Genomic DNA, 18,742 nt, shown 5'->3' with positions numbered 1-18,742 from the left:
TTAGATATATGCATTTTATTTTATTCAATATAATAAATAAGCTACATAATATTGACAGTACATTAAGTGGCTGCAACATGTAGTATAAAAAAATTGAGGAAAAACACTATTGTTGTTTTATAATTACCTCCTCTTTTAATATAATGGAATTTATAAATAAAAATGTTTAGATAATTATTATAGATTATTTGCATAATATTTATGAATCAATAAGGAACAATGGGGCTGGGTGTAACTTGGGGGATTTTATTATTATTTGCACATACACAGACTCAGGAAAATATGTGAATGTAGTTCTGCATGCTACACTTGTTTACACATCAAATTAATATACAAACCTTTAGTTTAAATCACATACCAGTAGTATGTATAAAACACATAACTAAATAGTGATTAATGTTAAAAAGTTATTACACGTATTCACTTTGTGGGTGTGAAATTAATTCATATGTGCATAGCTTATATAATGCAAGGGGCCATGTGAAAGTGATCTGATTAGGTATTAGTGTTTAAACCTAAATTTTCTCTGTCGGCCTCAGAATATTTAGTAGCTGAAATTTCATTGCTTTCCTAATTCAAAACTGCTTGTTTGTTAACAATAATAAAGGTATGAAAAAAGTACATAAAAGGACATAAAAGTGAAAAAGTTTTTACTGTTAAAAATGTCCACCAGAGATGCTGGGCTCACTGTCAGAAAAAAAGGTATAAAGTTGTTCCTTTTTCTGTCGCTGGGGTGGTACCCTAAAAGTTACCTTTGTACCTTTATGGGTAAAACACATTAAATTGTTGTACCTTATGGGGTACAATATTATACTCTAAGGACCAATTGTGTACCTTTAGGAACAGTTTTGTACCAGTTAAATTTTAGGGGTACAAAACAGTTTACTGTACCTTTTAAAGGTACAAAATAAATCCTTAAGGAACAGTAATGTACCCCAAAAGGTACAACATTGTATAATGTTTATATACCTGTAAAGGTACAAAACAGTACCTTGGGGTACCACCCCAGGGACAAAAAAGGTACAGTTTTGTACCTTTTTTTTCTGATAGTGCTGAATATTGTAAGAGTTAGGATAAGTTTAATCTCTTTTGAAACCAGGGGTAAAACCTAAATTGGCATACGTGCATGTTAGAAATGTCCACATGATGGCAGTGGTGACTGTGTTTTGTAATAGAGAAACAATATAGACAAGAATACATCAAAGGAGATTGACTGTCACAATAATGTTATTATTGTGTTAACAAAGCCTTGCTTTCAGATTTTTTATTTCATGTTTTTATCTTTGCAACTTTTCCAATTTTTATGAGGGAAATGATAACATAACGATAAGGACAGGATTAGGGCAGTGTCTAACCAATTGAAAGTCATCATATAATCGCACTTTACATAACACAACTCTGTTTTTTTTTAATTGTAAAAACAATCATTGTTATTTACAATAACAGTGTTATAAGATGATGATCAAATTTATATTCCAACTGATATTGGGGTGGTTTCCCAGACAGGGCTTATCCTAGTCCCAAAATCCATGTTTGAGCTGCCTTAATTAAAAAACCTTTTGCACTGACATATCTGAACATATCAGTGACATTGTTTTGTCTCAAGATACCCACCAGTAATGTTTATTAAAAGCCATGTTTGTAAAAAGTTTGAAAACCTGCTTAAATGAAGTTATATAACTAAGTCTTGGGTTAATCTGAACCCTGTCCGTGAAACCACCCCTTAGTGTTTAAGTAATAATATGGCAGGTAGAACAAAATGCTATGACTGGTGTATGGCTATGATGTTAATAAGAAAATTGTATAGGCAGGGGGTTAATTTTATACCCTAAATAGATAGCGGATGGGTTAGTATTGATTCTCGTGAGTTTAATTCATATTTGCCATTTAACAACCACGACTCCGCTTTCTTGATCTCAGGGGCTTCTTTTGCCTTAACCTGAACTGTATATCCTTTAGCATCCTAACATTGACAGAGGAACACAGCAAACTCAGCTAAATTTTTTTTTATAAATGAATAACAAACTAAATTGTGAAAAAGAGAACTGTATAAAAATATGTTTGACAAATGCTGTTAAATGCATATTTTCAGAAATTATAATATGATTTTTTAAAGTGAATCAAAAATTTACATCACTATCCTTTGTCTTGTAAACAGAAGCAGTACCCCCATAAACACTTGCACACAGTTTTGGGTAAAAGCTGCTTCTGTATCTACTTAATCCCAGATTGATCTGATAATGCTAAGATCAGGGATCTTTGGGGCTCATACATTGCATTGCAGGATTTCTTTTTTTTACTAACAAATAATTTCTATTGTTTTGGAAATCCAAAACTGATGTTTCATGCTGACACAGTATATCATCAAAATTAACATCTTATTACATAACATCTAATATGTTTTAAGACTTTTGCACAGTAGAAGCCCAAATTAACAAAACAAATCATGAATGATGATCTGAAAATATGTTGTCTCGAGAGTTTGCCTGCATAAATATTCTGAGAGTTAATATGTGTATAACAGACTTTCTAAACCAGGAATAAAATAAAGCATAAATTACCGGATTCAAGCATGAGTTAACATACAAGACCCATATTAGATATTGTGCTACAGTGGGTGAGATAAATGTGTTTTCTGTTAAAGTTAAGATATAGTAGGGAATCCAGCAAAGCAAGTGAATTGCCACAATAATTCCTAATGTCAGTGCGGCTTTGTGCTCAGATTTCCTCCTCACTGAACCTTCTGTTAGATCTTTTCCTCTCTTCAGCAGAGAGTTTATAACTTTTACTTGCTGATGTGCAACATAAAATATCCTCAAGTGCAAAATTATGATCAGGGAACAAGGAAATACGAAGGAAAGGAATAAATCGACAGCTCTCCCTTCAAAACTATTCACCATAACAATGCATTCACCATAACACTCGTTTCTCGGTGAGATACATACTACTATGGCAATGTTATAAACTAAAGAGCATAACCAGCAAAGGCAGATAATAATTAATGTTTTAGTTGTTGTTATTTTCTGTGTGTACAGCAGAGGGTGACACACAGCCACATAACGGTCAACAGCTATTAAAACTAAATTGCTTAGAGATGTAAAGAGGAGCAATCCCATGATTATTACAAAAAGTCTACAGTAAGTGTCTCCAAAATACCAACATGTCTCAATCAGCCTGATGGCTTCCAAGGGCATGATAATAAGTCCTATGAGCAGGTCGGCCACAGCCAGAGAGAGAATGAGCATGTTGGTTGGAGTGTGAAGCTTCTTGAAGTGAGATATGGAGATGATCACCAGCAGATTCATAAACACAGTCCATACTGACAACAATGAAAAAAACACATACATGATACTGTATTCATGAGTGGAGCGTTTTGTCTTGATGCATGATGAGTTAATGGCAGGAAAGCAGTATTGAGTCTCATGATCTTCTTTCTCATAGGCCATGAGTATAGTCTCCTCCTAATAGGAGGTTTGATCTGATCTCCTTACTGCCCTTTTAATTTATACAGTGTCTGGATTAGACCAGCCCATCTTCCACCTATGATGCATAATGGGATGCTGCAAAACCTTGTTTGGCGAGATGTAATAAACACATTTTTAATACAGACCTCCTGCATTAATACACAGTACAGTGATATATATACATAGTTTGGAAAACTGTGCTGTTTCCATCTGATAATAATCTAATAATGATAATATAAAACACTGATTAGCCGTCAAATGAAAACCACCTAATATCATGAATTCCCATACCAAAATAGCTCTGATGTGTCATTGTGCATATGTAAAAACTTCTACTGTGATTAGGCAGCACCATTTTTAAAGGTATTTTAGCTCTCTGCAGCACTCTTGCACAATTAGAATGTTTCACACTGTTCATACTTAACTCATTCACTGCCAGCCTTTTTTTTAAAGTTGCCCGCCAGCATTTTTTGCATTTCGAAAACTTGTGCTATGCTTATGTCGCTGTTACAGCTGGCTCATATACCGCAACATAAAAGAGGCAAACAACAAATGGTTCAAACAACAAACCAATTTATTTACAACTCAAAGAAACTATTATTAAACAATATATGTCTAGGGGAAAAACATGTGCGTGTGGCAACTAAATATGCATAAACTCTAACACAAACAATTACAAAAGAAGATCTATTTAAAAGGGGAAAACGATATCAATGAATGGCCTATTTTAGAATTTTTTTAATATATAGGGCGCACCGGGTTATAAGGCGCATAGAATAAAGGATTCTGCAGTCAAACGTTTGACTGGGTTTGCATTATGCATCCACTAGATGGAGCTGTGCTTTAGAGAATGTCAGATAAAGTCAAACTTTATTAAGCCTTTTGAAAACTCAGTTCACCATGGTGACGTTGTTCAAACGTTGATGTGCATATCAACAATATCTCCCAGCCTTGCTCACTCTTCTCCCAAATGTGGAAGGGAACTTTTCCCTAATTCAGTAAACACGTTGTAAATGAAACAGTCTGATACTGAAGCGTCCTCGGCGGCACGGAACATTTTGACATTGACCCGGAGTTTGCCTTGATCCATATAAGGCGCTCTGGATTATAAGGCGCACTGTCATTTTTTGAGAAAATTAAAGGCTTTTAAAAAATACGGTATATATAATGGAAAAAAAATATAGAGAGAGCAAGACTCAGGCGCCACCGATCTTTTATACCCACGCCATATAAGAGGGTTAATTACAAATAGAATGCACCTGTTGTCCAACTAACATCTGCACTGTTTAGCAGAGCCAGCTGGGGTACAACAGGCAGGCGACAGTAGCATGCGCCCAATTTATAGAAAAAAAGCCAGGACCGCTATTTTCATCATAATCTTACTTCGAAATCTAATCCTATAAACGTTTCGGCGTTTGCTGTATCGCTATTACTGCCCTGCCAAACTGGCTGTCTTAAATAGAGAAATAAGTTCATTCCTTGATTTGCGTTGTTGACTCATTTATAAACACCCCCCCCCCAAGGGTTTAGTTTCATGCGCAAATAGCATTAAAATCAATAGAACATGACGATTACGTCTTTCTTTGGTGAAAAAATAATAAAATAAATAAGTCTACACGAAATGTGTTTCAAACTACTTTTGAAACCAGGGGTAAACCTGAATTAGTATACGTCCATGTTAGAAATGTCCACGTGATGGCGGTGGTGACTGTGTTTTGTAATAGAGAAACAATATAGAAGAGAATACATCAAAGGAGATTGACTGTCACAATAATGTTATTATTGTGTTAACACAGCCTTGCTCTCAGATTTTTTATTTAATGTTTTTACTTTTGCACCTTTTCCAGTTTTTATGAATGAATTGATTACATAACGTGCCCAAGGTACAAGATCAGGCAGTGTCTCACCAAATGAAAGTCATCATATAAGCACACTTTACATAACACAACTCTGTTTTGTTTGAATTTTAAAAACAATCATTTTTAATTACAAAAGCAGTGTTGTAAGATGAGGAGCAAAACCATCAAAGTAAAAAACTCATATTGTTTTGGTTTCCCGGACAGGGCTTATCCTGGTCCCAAAATCCATGTTTGAGCTTCCTTATTTAAAATCCTCTTGCACTGACATATCTGAACATATCAGTGCCATTGTTTTGTCTCAAGATGCAGACCAGTAATGTTTATTAAAAGCCATGTTTGTAAGAAGTTTGTTAAAACTGCTTAAATGTAGTTATATAACTAAGACCTAGTCTTGGATTAATCTAAACCCTGTCTGGGAAACCACCGCTTAGTGTTTAAGTGGTAATATGGCAGGTAGAATAAGATGCTGTGACTGGTGGGCAAAATGTTAATGGGAGTATTGTATAGGCAGGGGGTTAATTTTATATCCTAAATAGATAGGAGATGGGTTAGTATTGTTACTCGTGAGCATAATTCATAATTGCCATTTCACAACCACAGCTTTGCTTTCTTGATCTCAGGGGCTTTTTTGACTAAACATGAACTGTATATACTTTAGCATCCTAACATTGACAGAGGAACACAGCAAACTCGGCTCAAAATTTGTTATAAATAAACTAATTTACTAGAAATAAATATTAAAACTGCATTCACCTTTTCACAGTATTGTAAAAATATGTGTGACAAATGCTGTTAAATGATGTTTTCAGAAATTATTATATGAATTTGAATTTATTATATGAATATGAATCTTTTTTTTACAAAGGGAATCCAAAAATGTACATCACTACCGTTTGTTTTGTTAACAGAACCAGTACCCCCATACACACTTGCACACAGTTTTTGGTAGCTGACAGGAAGCTGCTTCTGTCTTTTTTCTTAATTCCAGACTGATCTGATGATGCTAAGATCAGGGCTCTTTGGCGGTAATACATTGCAGGATTTATTTTGTACTAACAAATAATTTTTTTGCTTTGGAAATCCAAAATTGATATTTCATGTTGACACTGTAGAATATAAAATTGCCATCTTATTGTAAAACATCTAATATGTTTTAAGACTTGCACAGTAGAAGCCCACATTAGGTAGAACAAACAAATCATGAATGATGATCTGAAAATATGTTGTCTCGAGAGTTTGCTTGCTGAAATATTCTGAGAGTTAATATGTGTTTAACAGACTTTCTAAACCAGGAGTAAAATAAAGCATAAATTACCGGATTCAAGCATGAGTTAACATACAAGACCCATACTAGAAATTGTGCTACAGTGGGTGAGATAAATGTGTTTTCTGTTAAAGTTAAGATATAGTAGGGAATCCAGCAAAGCAAATGAATTGCCACAATGATTCCTAATGTCAGTGCGGCTTTGTGCTCAGATTTCCTCCTCACTGAACCTTCTGTTAGATCTTTTCCTCTCTTCAGCAGAGAGTTTATAACTTTCACTTGCTGATGTGCAACATAAAATATCCTCAAGTGCAAAATTATGAGCAGGGTACAAGGGAATAGGAAGGAAAAGAATAAATCGACAGCTCTCCCTTCAAAACTAAGCATAACAATGCATTCACCATAACACACATCTGTTCTCTGTGAGATACTTACTACTAAAGCAATGTTATAAACTAAAGAGCATAACCAGCAAAGGCAGATAATAATTAATGTTTTAGTTGTTGTTATTTTCTGTGTGTACAGCAGAGGGTGACACACAGCCACATAACGGTCTACAGCTATTAAAACTAAATTGCTTAGAGATGTAAAGAGGAGCAATCCCATGATTATTAAAAAAAGTCTACAGAAAGTGTCTCCAAAGTACCAACATGTCTCAATCAGCCTGATGGCTTCCAAGGGCATAATTATAAGTCCTACGAGCAGGTCGGTCACAGCCAGAGAGAGAATGAGCATGTTGGTGGGAGTGTGGAGCTTCTTATAGTGAGAGAGGGAGATGATCACCAGCAGATTCAAAAACACAGTCCATACTGACAGCAATGAAAAAAACACATACATGATATTGTATTCATTTGTGGAGCGTTTTGTCTTGATGCATGATGAGTTAATGGCAGGAAAGCAGTATTGAGTCTCATGATCTTCTGTCTCATACGCCATGAGTATAGTCTCCTCCTGATAGGAGTTTGATCTGATCTTCTCACTCTCCTTTTAATTTATACTGTGTCTGGATTAGACCAGCCCATCTACCACCCATGCTGCATAATGGGTGGCTGCAAAACCTTGTTTGGCAAGATGTAATAAACACATTTTTATTACACGTCACCTCCTGCATGTACTGTATGGTATAGCGATATATACATCATTTGGAGAACTGTCCATGTGATTGGCTATACACGTCATAACGTCTATCGTGTATCCCTCGTTCTGCCAATATAGCTCTGATGTGTCAGTGTGCATTATCTTGCTAAAAGCACTATTTCCTGGAAGGTGTTTGCTGTCTGCAGCCATCTTTGTGCTACACAGGGTTGCACGATTAAAACGTTTCACACTGTTCACACTAAAACAGGGGTTAAGCGATAAGCCTGGGTATTCATAATCTGACTTTTCACAGTGTGTATTTCTTAACTTTGGGTTTACACTTTTCTTGGCATATTTGTAGAGCCTGATGGTATGCAGGGTTTTTAAGGGGGCGATACAGCAACCCTATATCACAAAATTACGTGACTTATCACGCATGGACCAGCGTGACAATGTCACGCTTTGCCGCGTTTGAGCGTGAGCATGTCACGCTTTTCTGTTTGTGTCACTGTCACGTATTGGTTACTCAACTTTTTTGTCCTATTTTCAAACCATTGTCGCTTCGGTTTAGGGTTAGATTTGGTGCTTGCGTTATATGTCACTTTATTTGTCACTTTAAGTATTGGTTTATAAAAATATAAAAGACTTATTCTTTTATATTTTCTAAACTTTAACCAATTTTCACCTGACGTTGGGTTTAGAGTTGGGTTTGGGTAGGAATGTCATTTTATGTAATCTAAACCGAAGCGACAATGGTAAGAAATTAGGACAAAAAAGTTGAGTACCCAATACGTGACAGTGACACAAATAGAAAAGCGTGACATGCTCACGCTCAAACGTGGCAAAGCGTGACATTGCCATGCTGGTACATGTGTGATATACGTAGTCACGTAATTTCGTGATATTGGGTTGGATACAGACATTGGGGAGCAAAAAAGACAGATAACGCATACATGATATTGTATTCATGTGTGGAGCGTTTTGTCCTGATGCATGATGAGTTAATGGAAGGAAAGCAGTATTGAGTCTTCTGTCTCATAGGCCATGCGTTCTTCAGTTTGGAATTTGCTTCTGGTTTAAGTCTTTTATGTAGTTTCAGGATCAGGCTACCCAGCCCACACTATCTCCCACTTTTTTGACACATAATTTTATGTAAATGTGATTCATTTTATGCTTTGAGTAAAATAAATATTTTTATTTTAAATACTGTCAATTCTCCGCCTGTTTGTAATAGCACTAATAAAAGCTTTGACCAAAAAATTGGCAAAATATGCACCCCAGCTGTCACTGGGACAATACCCTTTCAAATGTCTTATTGGGACATACATGTTCCATTTATACTGCATTATCTATCTATGATGTACTAAAACAAACTCTTGAGCAGTGTTTCCTCAAGGATTTTTTCCATCTGTGGCAGCAGGGGACAGCCATGGTGGTTAAATGTAAAAATTTTTTTATTGTAGAATATAGGGCTGAACGATAAATCAAAATCGAATCACAATCGCAATTTGAAAAGTTGCAATTTGCTAATCGCAAAAGGCCACAATATCAAACATACACAACAAGTTTGTCGGATGGCAAACGTGTGACTGTCCTTTTTGTGTGGCAGTCTTATTAACCAATTGAGTGGGTGGACCTTCAACTGAGTAAAGGGGGTCGCACACCACCGCGCAGCTGAGCGTAGCGCCGCGTCTAAGACAACTAGGAGGTATCGTAAACCGGAAGTGCACATTAAACAGCGCGAGCTTCGTCAGATAGCGACTACTTCAAAATGCAAATTATACGTTAGCAGCCAATGTTAATCGTTAATGATTTGCGACAAATATGATGTTATTTAATGTTAAGCTATGTGAGTGGCGCTCTGTGGTGCGACAGGGATTTGAGCAACTTCCTGAGTCGTAGTGCCGGTGTGCGTATACTCATAAAAGACAATGTGTTTGAGATTTTTAGAACGCCACGGCACTGCAACTCATGCATCCGCTGCTTTTTAAGCTTTAAATACATATATGCAAAATTCTTTGCAAGTATCCTCATCAACACAACCATTTAAGGCTTAAGAGAAAGTACAAAACTGAAAAAGAAGACACATGTGTAACACTAGATTGGATCTGGACTTGGACTTAAAAAGTTCAAAAAGGTAAAGTTACCTAATTTTGCTCCTGTCTGTCACTCATGTTAATCAAACAGCAAAAAAAAAATCTCTCACTGCTCTTGACTAAATCACTTTTCTACCTTACATACATACACATATACATACATACATACTGCATCTGGCAAGGTAGTGGAGGTAATAGTGTCTTCTAATATGTAATGAATCCTAATAATATGTCATCTGGCAGATGGGAACCAATAGAACCATTAGAATTGTGTGGGGGTGGCTCAGTGGGTAGCATTGTTGTCTCCAAGCAAGAAGGTCCTCGGTTCAAGCCCCGGCTAGGGCAGGTGGCCTTTCTGTGTGGAGCTTGCAGATTGGGGATGGCAAATTGTCCCTCCCCCAACCTGTGTAAGGATCAGCTTGTCTGAATAAAACTTGTGTATAGATTAACTTGTTCTCGCCATGAATATAGAAGTAGATGTTGGAATGGCGTAAGGCAGGAAGAAGAATTTTTGTCAGCAGGGTTCCATACTGTGCTGTACTATTGACAATATTTAGGTGAAGCTTGACTTTGCAAAATTAATCCGCAAATTGAATCGCAACGCAATGTCGGGCAAAACATCGCAATAAGATATTATGCCCAAATCGCACAGCTATAGTAGAATTTAAACATGTAACGTGTATTTTATACCTTTCTGCTGTCTTTTTCTTATATATTTATAGCCTATTGCTTTAATTGTATTTTTGGTGCGAAATGGGTATGGTAGAGGGCCTAAAAAATTGCTAGTATCACCCCTGCATGTTGTCAATCTAATATAAATTAATTTCTTAATTTCATGAGAACAATGAGGCTGGTTTTTGATCTTAATAAAAATTGGCCTCCTAGAAAGAAAGGTTATGTGGTCGTATTCCTCCTAGACGCAGTAACAATTTCTTTTCTCATTTGACCTCTTGGTTATTTTCTCCTGTACTGACCGGATCAAGACAGAAATTAACCATCTAAAAAAATCAATTACAGTAAACTCTGAAGGCCAATTATACTTGTTATATAAGAACCCCAGTCATGTTTTTGAAAGGTTGTGCATTATTTCCATAGTTTCCGCTGAGACAGGAGAAATACAGATTTCAGTGTTGCACTTCATTCTTTCAATGATGTAAAAATCATCATTTTGCATCATTGAAAGAAGGAAGTCCAATATCTTTGTTGAGGGGGTGAGACTACAAACACCCCTTTTCTCGGTCAAATAGGCACCAAATTTGAAATGTATGTTACATTTCGACTTCAAATATGATGCACTTTCAATAAAGATTAATGTTTCTAAAGGTGAAATTCTCCTTTAAAATTGGTGCAGGGTCTTAAGGGTCCTGTTAAACATATATGCTGCATCTAATCCACCAAAGGAGCATTAAAAGTGTGAAACAAACTCGCATGCAAGTAGATTGACAGACTGATTCAATAGTTGCTCTTCATGCAGGTCAGTGTCATGTCTTGCACGTTCATGTGAGAAATAAAAATAACTTAAATAATAATTAATCAACTTAGTTATTAATCAAACTAAATAAGACATTTTATAGAATGGTATCATTGTGCCTGAGTATTAAGTGTGCATGTTTGCATACAAATTTACAGATCTAACTTATAAATTATATATTTGTCCTGCAGTTTCCATAAACATTTACACAGTTAGCAGACACTTTTATCCAAAGTGATTTTGTGCATTACAAGGTACATTGTACATTAGAAACAGTATGTGTGTTGCCTTTGTTCAAATCGAGGAATCCCAGATTTATGTTTGTGACATTTGTAGTTAAAACATGACATATAAATTCACAGAGAATGCATTTATTACTAGTATATCAAACCAAATTTGTTTTTCTAAGGTCCAGACATCAGAACAATATCACTCTATACTCATGTTTTCTATTTAACATGAGGGAAACATTTATGCGTTATAAATTTGACAAAAAATGGCCAAATCGTAAGTGTTATATTTTGTGTTGAACCCCATCATTGACTGATTTGAACAACACTAGTAAATCCAGAGCCTTTATTAATATTATAATGAACAAGACCAGTAGAACTTATGCTGCCTTAAATATTTTGGATAGATTTAGGATGTGTTTAACTGATGTTCTAAACCAGGGGTAAAATATTGCATAGATGAGAGGATTCACACCTGAATTAATATACAACATCCATAACATAACATAGGCTATAATAGAAGTCATTCTTGTGTTTGGTGTTAGAGTTAAGCTGTAATAGGGAATCCAGCAAAACAGATAAACCGTCACAATGATTCCTAATGTCCGAGCGGCTTTACTCTCAGATTTCCTCCTCACTGAACCTTCTGTTAGATGTTTTCCACTCCTCATCAGAGAGTTTATAACTTTCACTTGCTGATGTGCAACATAGAAGATTCTCAAATATAAAGTTATAATGACGACACAAGGAAGCAGGAAAGACAGGAACAGGTCAATGATTGTCAAGGTAAAAGTATACATAAATGTACATTCTCCATAACACGTGAATTTACTTTGTGAGGTAGTTATAAAAACTGAAATGTTATAAGCTGAAGACCAAAACCAGGAAACATAGATCATAATTATTGTTCTTGTCATTGTTATTTTCTGTGGGTACAGTAAAGGGTGACACACAGCCACACAACGGTCCACAGCTATTAAAACTAAATTACTCAGAGATGTACAGATGAGCAATCCCATGATTAAAATAAACAGTCTGCAGATAGTGTCTCCAAAGTACCAACATGTTTCAATAAACCTAATTGCCTCCAAGGGCATGATAGTAAGTCCTACGAGCAGGTCAGCCACAGCCAGAGAGAGAATGAGCATGTTGGTTGGAGTGTGAAGCTTCTTGAAGTGAGAGATGGAGATGATCACCAGCAGATTCAGAAGCACAGTCCATACTGACAGCAATGAAAAAAACATGTACATGATATTGTACTCATGTTTGGAGCGTTTTGTCTTGATGCATGATGAGTTAATGGCAGGAAAGCAGTATTGAGTCTCATGATCTTCTGTCTTATGGGCCATGAGTAAAGTCTCCTCCTTATAGGAGTTTGATCTGATCTGATTCTTTTTACTGTTCTTTCATTTATACATTGTCAGACTGACTCAACCCATTCACCACCCACTCTGATGCAACATTGTTTTTCAATGGATGTTATTTTGGTTTTTTAACATTTTTGATTTTAGATGTTTGTACATGATGAGCTGAGATGCAAATTGAGGAAGTTATGTCACCACCTGTTCCCGCCCACCACGCCTGTCAGCGGGACGTTTCACTTGTAAAACAAATATAGAGGAAGAGTTATACTATTTTATTGTAGAGAATATGATGCATTGATGCAGATTAAACTACCCAACACTATCAAATTTAACAACCGTAGAAATATACTAAAAAAGCAACATGCACAGTATGGCAGTAATCATTTTAATTCACATCATTAAAATATCATAATAGTAAAACAGTACCAAAGACCTTAAATTTGCAAAATATAAACTTTTTTTTTCTACAGTTAACTACAGATCCATCTGATGGATCCTTCATTTTTACAGGAAATGGGAAAGCTTTCGTTGCTGCGCGGGAGGTCATTGACCTTTAAATATGTCCTGCGGATGACGCAGCCTTCAAGTTGGGATCCACCCAATAGTGTGCCACGAGAGCCCTTTAATTTATATAAATACTTTAATTTCATTTCATTTGTTGGTAAGTGTGTGCAGCTCCGTTGAGTTTAACACACATTGACATGATATTGTTTTTGAACAAGCTCTCTGTCTGGAGCAGAAAAGACAACGTGCCATGCGGGGAAGTAAAAAGATTAAGAACACATTAATGTTTTAAATTCCTACTTGGTATTGACTTACCATGCAATGCATTTAATCACACTTCAGTCCAAGTCTTTAGATTCAATATGAGTCCAATGTGTTTTGTTAGAAATGCCAGTACGCATCATAATCAAAATCTTTTCAAAAGTGTTTTAATAACAAATTCATGTATAGCAAGATAAAAATGTAGTCTAAAGGCTGCTAAGCTAACATTACAGCAAATATCTTGTCTGAGTTTTAGCTTTTGATGCTACTTACTTGATGCCTTTGGTGAAAGGGACTTTGGTTATGCCCACTGAGTGGCAAAAGACAGAGCAGCAGATTTAGTGTACAGTGTAAAATCAGCAAAAACACAGGGAAAACGCGTCTAAAGCCAGGAATACACTGCAGAATTTTTGCACTATAAGATCATTACATTATCACACTGTGCGACATGGATCGTTAAAGCTTGGGTACGACAAGCATGTAGACTGCATAAGGATGACATTGAAACTTCACATGTTAGTGCAACGTCACCAGCATGCGCTATTTTTTTGTCCACTCCCAATAAAAACAAAATGTTGTGCTTTTCGCAAAATTAAGAAAATAAACACACGTTCTGTTCTCTCTCCCTCAGTGTGAAGTCCTTTCAGCAACGGGTCAGAAAAATAAACTGTAACTTGCCGAAATCTATCACACAAACAACACATAAATGTCCATATAATGCTTGGAATGTCTGCTTTTAAAGCATAACTAAACCCCTGGTCAGAGCCTGACTCCACCCACTGGCAATATTTGAAAAATGCAAGAAAAGTAGGCAGATCCCAACAGAGATAGAGGGGACGACCTAAACTCGTACCAAGTGTGTGATGAGATCGTAACAAGGGCATGGTAAGCTTGAAACTGCTTACGTCACGAGTCATTTTTTGGACCCAACATCCAATAGGAAAATTCAACTGCAGTAGCCACCGTTCAACCTGAAGAGGGCAGCACTCAGACGTTTTTACACCATATATTGTAGTATTGAAACACTTTATATCCAAATGTCAAAAAACTTACTAAAATCAATGAACAGTAATAAACCATCATTCTTACAGATCAGTAACTAAAAAAAGTTGGATTAGGGTTTAGTACTCTTTAAATGATGTAAGTGAAAACAAATATTCTCATTTGGTGTAAACTGTATGAGGAGGAGGAGAGGTACCGTCTTTCTCCTGTTACCTCATTATCTGTAATGAGCTGAGATCACCACACCCCGCTCCATTGAAGTAGAAAAACAGAGATGATCCATATGCATTACTCAACCCTACAGTCAGTGGACACACAATCCCGGATCTCTGCATTCAAGTGCTGTTTTTTTTTCTAAATGCGAGAAACATGACATCTAAATCCTTGTTTACTCACAGGTGTAACTAAAAGTTCTCTCCGTACGCGAGTTTTTTTACTTTGTGCTTCCGTCAGACAGTGTGACGCGATTGCCATATGTGCACACAAACACACAATGCCTCATATTTAACATGCTTTGTGGTAATCTCATAAAAGACATGATTGCAAACAGAACATGTAAAACCTCGTTTATTTGCGTATATCTCTGCACAGTAAGGGGCTGGACACACCAAAACTTTTAAATGCGGCTGAAAACGCCTTGAGGACGCCGAATGCCAGCTGTTTTTCAGCTGAGTGCCAGCTTTTTTCAGCTAAGCGCTTTGGTAGCTCTGATACGTCATCTGTGAGATGGTTGGTTGCTGTGATACTTGTCCCGCCCCACCTCCACTGTGATTGGATGGCCGCGTGAGAACTGACATTGACGAGCGGAGCTTTTCTCCCAAAGTTGAATCTCTTTCAACTCTCGACGCTCAGCGCCGAGCGCGGAAAAACCGGCGAGTGCCGGTTTTCAGCGCGGAAAAAACCCGCTACCTGCTGGCTTATTTGAAAAACGCAGAGCTTCCATTGGAAACAATTGAAAACATGCGCCAGCCGCGGGCGTAAAAGCGTTGGTGTGCACGCCCCCTTAGTTTATTCAACGCAGGATCACACGCATGGGAAGGCATTCCTTTGTGTTGCTTTCACAATCAACACGTGACTGAGTAATGGCATCTGTTAACAAACACTAAGTATTGATAAGTTGACCACACTCATCTCGTGTTGTGTTTAAACCACAAATAATAGTTCAGACAATGAGGGGAAGTTCTTCTATTGTGCTTCTTACTGTTGCATCTTCATTATGATTTCAATTGCTGACATAAACTTAGTCGATATTAAGTCGATATTAAAGATAATACGGTTTTTTTTCACAGAATGTTCTTTACATTATGTATGGTGATTTTATGTAGAAAACAGTAAACCACAAATACTTCAGCTGGGTTTTCACAGGTAGGGTCACAATTACTTATTATATGAAGCTAAAGATTTTTGGTTAAGGTTCAAATACACCATATCATGTATTTTTAATCTTTGTTTAATAAAAGTTGAATTTTTTCTGAACAATTGCACAATAAATCATCTTATAGCTATAGACATGACAGGTCTTTGACTGAAGACTAATAATAGTGATCAAAAGCAATAGCAAAAGTAATAGGTCTGTATTATTAAATTGCAGACAAAGATTTTGGATAGCTAGGTTGGCTTGTATTTTTGGCGTGAAATGGGTGCGGTAGGGGGCCCAAACTCGTATTCTTACATAGGGCCTAAAATTGCTAATATCGCCCCTGCATGTTGTCAATCTAATATAAATGAATTTCTTAATTTCATGAGAGCAATGAGGCTGGTTTTTGATCTTAATAATAAAAATTGGCCTTCTCAGGACTCCAGACTGTTTTGCCACCAAAATTTGAGAGTGTGCCACTGAATTTTACATCCAGTTGCATATGTGCAACCAGTAAATTTTTTGTGATGTGACACTGAATTTGAAACGGCACATGGTACTTTCTGCATCTTTCATCAAAGTATTTATTAGTAATACAGTGGAAATTAGTAGAAATGTGATTATTTGGTTAGCATGTTGATTTACGGTGTGTGCACCTACATTTTCTGTGTGCGCCCCTAAAATTTTCAGTATGGGGCCACTGTGCTCCTAGTGAAAAAGTTAGTCTGGAGCCCTGCTCCTAGAAAGAAAGGTAACATGCGCAGATTTGTCCTAGACACAGTAACAATATCTTGCTCTTTGAACTTTTGGTTATGTTCTCCTATACTGATAGGATCAAGACAGAAATAACCATCTGATAAATCAATTACAGTAAACTCTGAAGGTTAAATGTATTTTGTTATGCTTTGCTATTCAAAATGTGTGCAGGTTCTTGAGGGTCCTGTTAATATACCGCATGTAATTCACCAAAGCATCATTAAAAGTGTGAAACAAACTCACATGGTAGTAGATTGACATGCAGGTCTGTGTCGTGTCTTGCACGTTCATGTGAGAAATAAGGAATAAAAATAACTCATTTAGTTTGATTAATAAATAAGTTGATGATTTTTTTTATAAGACATTTTATACAATTGTATCATTGTGCTTGAGTATTAAGTGTGCATGTTTGCTTGTTTCATCTATAACTGCAATGTTGATTCTGAAGGTTTGATACTATGTAGTACTTTTGTTTTTATTAGTATACATATTTACAGATTTAACTTATAATTTATATATTTGGCCTGCAATTTCTATAAACATTTGCACAGTTAGCAGACACTTTTATCCAAAGCGACTTACAGTGCAGTACAAGGTGTATTATACATTATTATCAGTATGTGTGTTGCCTCAGTTTGAACAGAGCAATCCCAGCATTATGGATGTGACATTTGTAGTTAAAACATGAAATATAAATTCACAGAGAATCCATTTATTACCAATATTTTAACCCAACTGTATGTTTTTCTAATGTTCAGACATTAGAAAAATGTCAGTCTATACTCATGTTTTCTATTTTAGATGAGGGAAACATTCATGTGTTCTAAATGTGACAAAAAAATTGCCAAATGTAAGTGTAATATCTTGTGCTGAACCCCATCATTGACTTATTTGAATAGGGAATCCAGAACCTTAATTATTATTATAATGAACAAGACCAATAATAGTTATGCTGGCTTAAATATTTTGGATAGATTTAGTATGTGTTTAACTGACGCTCTAAACCAGGGGTAAAATATAGCATAGATGAGAGGATTCAGACCTGAATTAATATACAACATCCATAACATAATATAGGCTATAATAGAAGTCATGCTTGTGTTTGGTGTTAGAGTTAAGCTGTAATAGGGAATCCAGCAAAACAGATAAACCGTCACAATGATTCCTAATGTCAGAGCGGCTTTACTCTCAGATTTCCTCCTCACTGAACCTTCTGTTAGATGTTTTCCACTCCTCATCAGAGAGTTTATCACTTTCACTTGCTGATGTGCGACATAGAAGATTCTCAAATATAAAGTTATAATGGTGATACAAGGAAGCAGGAAAGACAGTAACAGGTCAGTGATTTTCAAGGCAAAAGTATACATAAATGAACATTCTCCATAACATGTGTATTTTCTTTGTGAGGTAGTTATAAAAACTGAAATGTAATAAGCTAAAGACCAGAACCAGGAAACATGGATCATAATTATTGTTCTAGTCATTGTTATTTTCTGTGGGTACAGCAGAGGGTGACACACAGCCACATAACGATCAACAGCTATTAAAACTAAAATACTCAGAGATGTAGAAACGAGCAATCCCATGATTATTATAAACAGTCTACAGATAGTGTCTCCAAAGTACCAACATGTTTCAATAAACCTTATCGCCTCCAAGGGCATGACAATAAGTCCTACGAGCAGGTCGGCCACAGCCAGAGAGAGAATGAGCATGTTGGTTGGAGTGTGAAGCTTCTTGAAGTAAGAGATGGAGATGATCACCAGCAGATTCAGAAACACAGTCCATACTGACAGCAATGAAAAAAACACATACACAATATTGTATTCAGGTGTTGAGAGTTTTGTCTTGATGCATGATGAGTTAATGGCAGGAAAGCAGTATTGAGTCTCATGATCTTCTGTCTCATAGGCCATGAGTAAAGTCTCCTCCTATTAAGAGTGTGATCTGATCTGATTCTCTTTACTGTTCTTATACATTGTCAGACTGACTCAACCCATTCACCACCCACTCTGATGCAACATTGTGAATATTATT

At 36.3% G+C, this 18,742-nt stretch overlaps 3 protein-coding genes across 3 annotated transcripts; all 3 read right to left on the bottom strand.

Annotated features, from left to right (window-relative positions):
- Positions 1 to 2,444: 2,444 nt before the first annotated feature.
- On the bottom strand, positions 2,445 to 3,529 carry LOC129446229 (trace amine-associated receptor 13c-like). The gene has a single exon (XM_055207185.2). The coding sequence runs from the start codon at positions 3,444 to 3,446 to the stop codon at positions 2,445 to 2,447; it is 1,002 nt and encodes a 333-aa protein (XP_055063160.2). The 5' UTR covers positions 3,447 to 3,529.
- Positions 3,530 to 6,521: 2,992 nt separating this feature from the next.
- LOC129446611 (trace amine-associated receptor 13c-like) lies at positions 6,522 to 7,545 on the bottom strand. Its single transcript, XM_055207804.2, has one exon. The coding sequence runs from the start codon at positions 7,521 to 7,523 to the stop codon at positions 6,522 to 6,524; it is 1,002 nt and encodes a 333-aa protein (XP_055063779.2). The 5' UTR covers positions 7,524 to 7,545.
- Positions 7,546 to 11,841: 4,296 nt separating this feature from the next.
- LOC129446244 (trace amine-associated receptor 13c-like) lies at positions 11,842 to 12,810 on the bottom strand. Its single transcript, XM_073873742.1, has one exon. The coding sequence runs from the start codon at positions 12,808 to 12,810 to the stop codon at positions 11,842 to 11,844; it is 969 nt and encodes a 322-aa protein (XP_073729843.1).
- Between the last annotated feature and the right edge of the window lie 5,932 nt (positions 12,811 to 18,742).

This window comes from Misgurnus anguillicaudatus, chromosome 12 (assembly GCF_027580225.2).
Source record: "Misgurnus anguillicaudatus chromosome 12, ASM2758022v2, whole genome shotgun sequence".
Classification (NCBI taxonomy): Eukaryota; Metazoa; Chordata; class Actinopteri; order Cypriniformes; family Cobitidae; genus Misgurnus; species Misgurnus anguillicaudatus.
The sequence above is the reverse complement of the archived record's forward strand: the minus strand, read 5'-3'. Positions and strand labels throughout refer to the sequence as shown.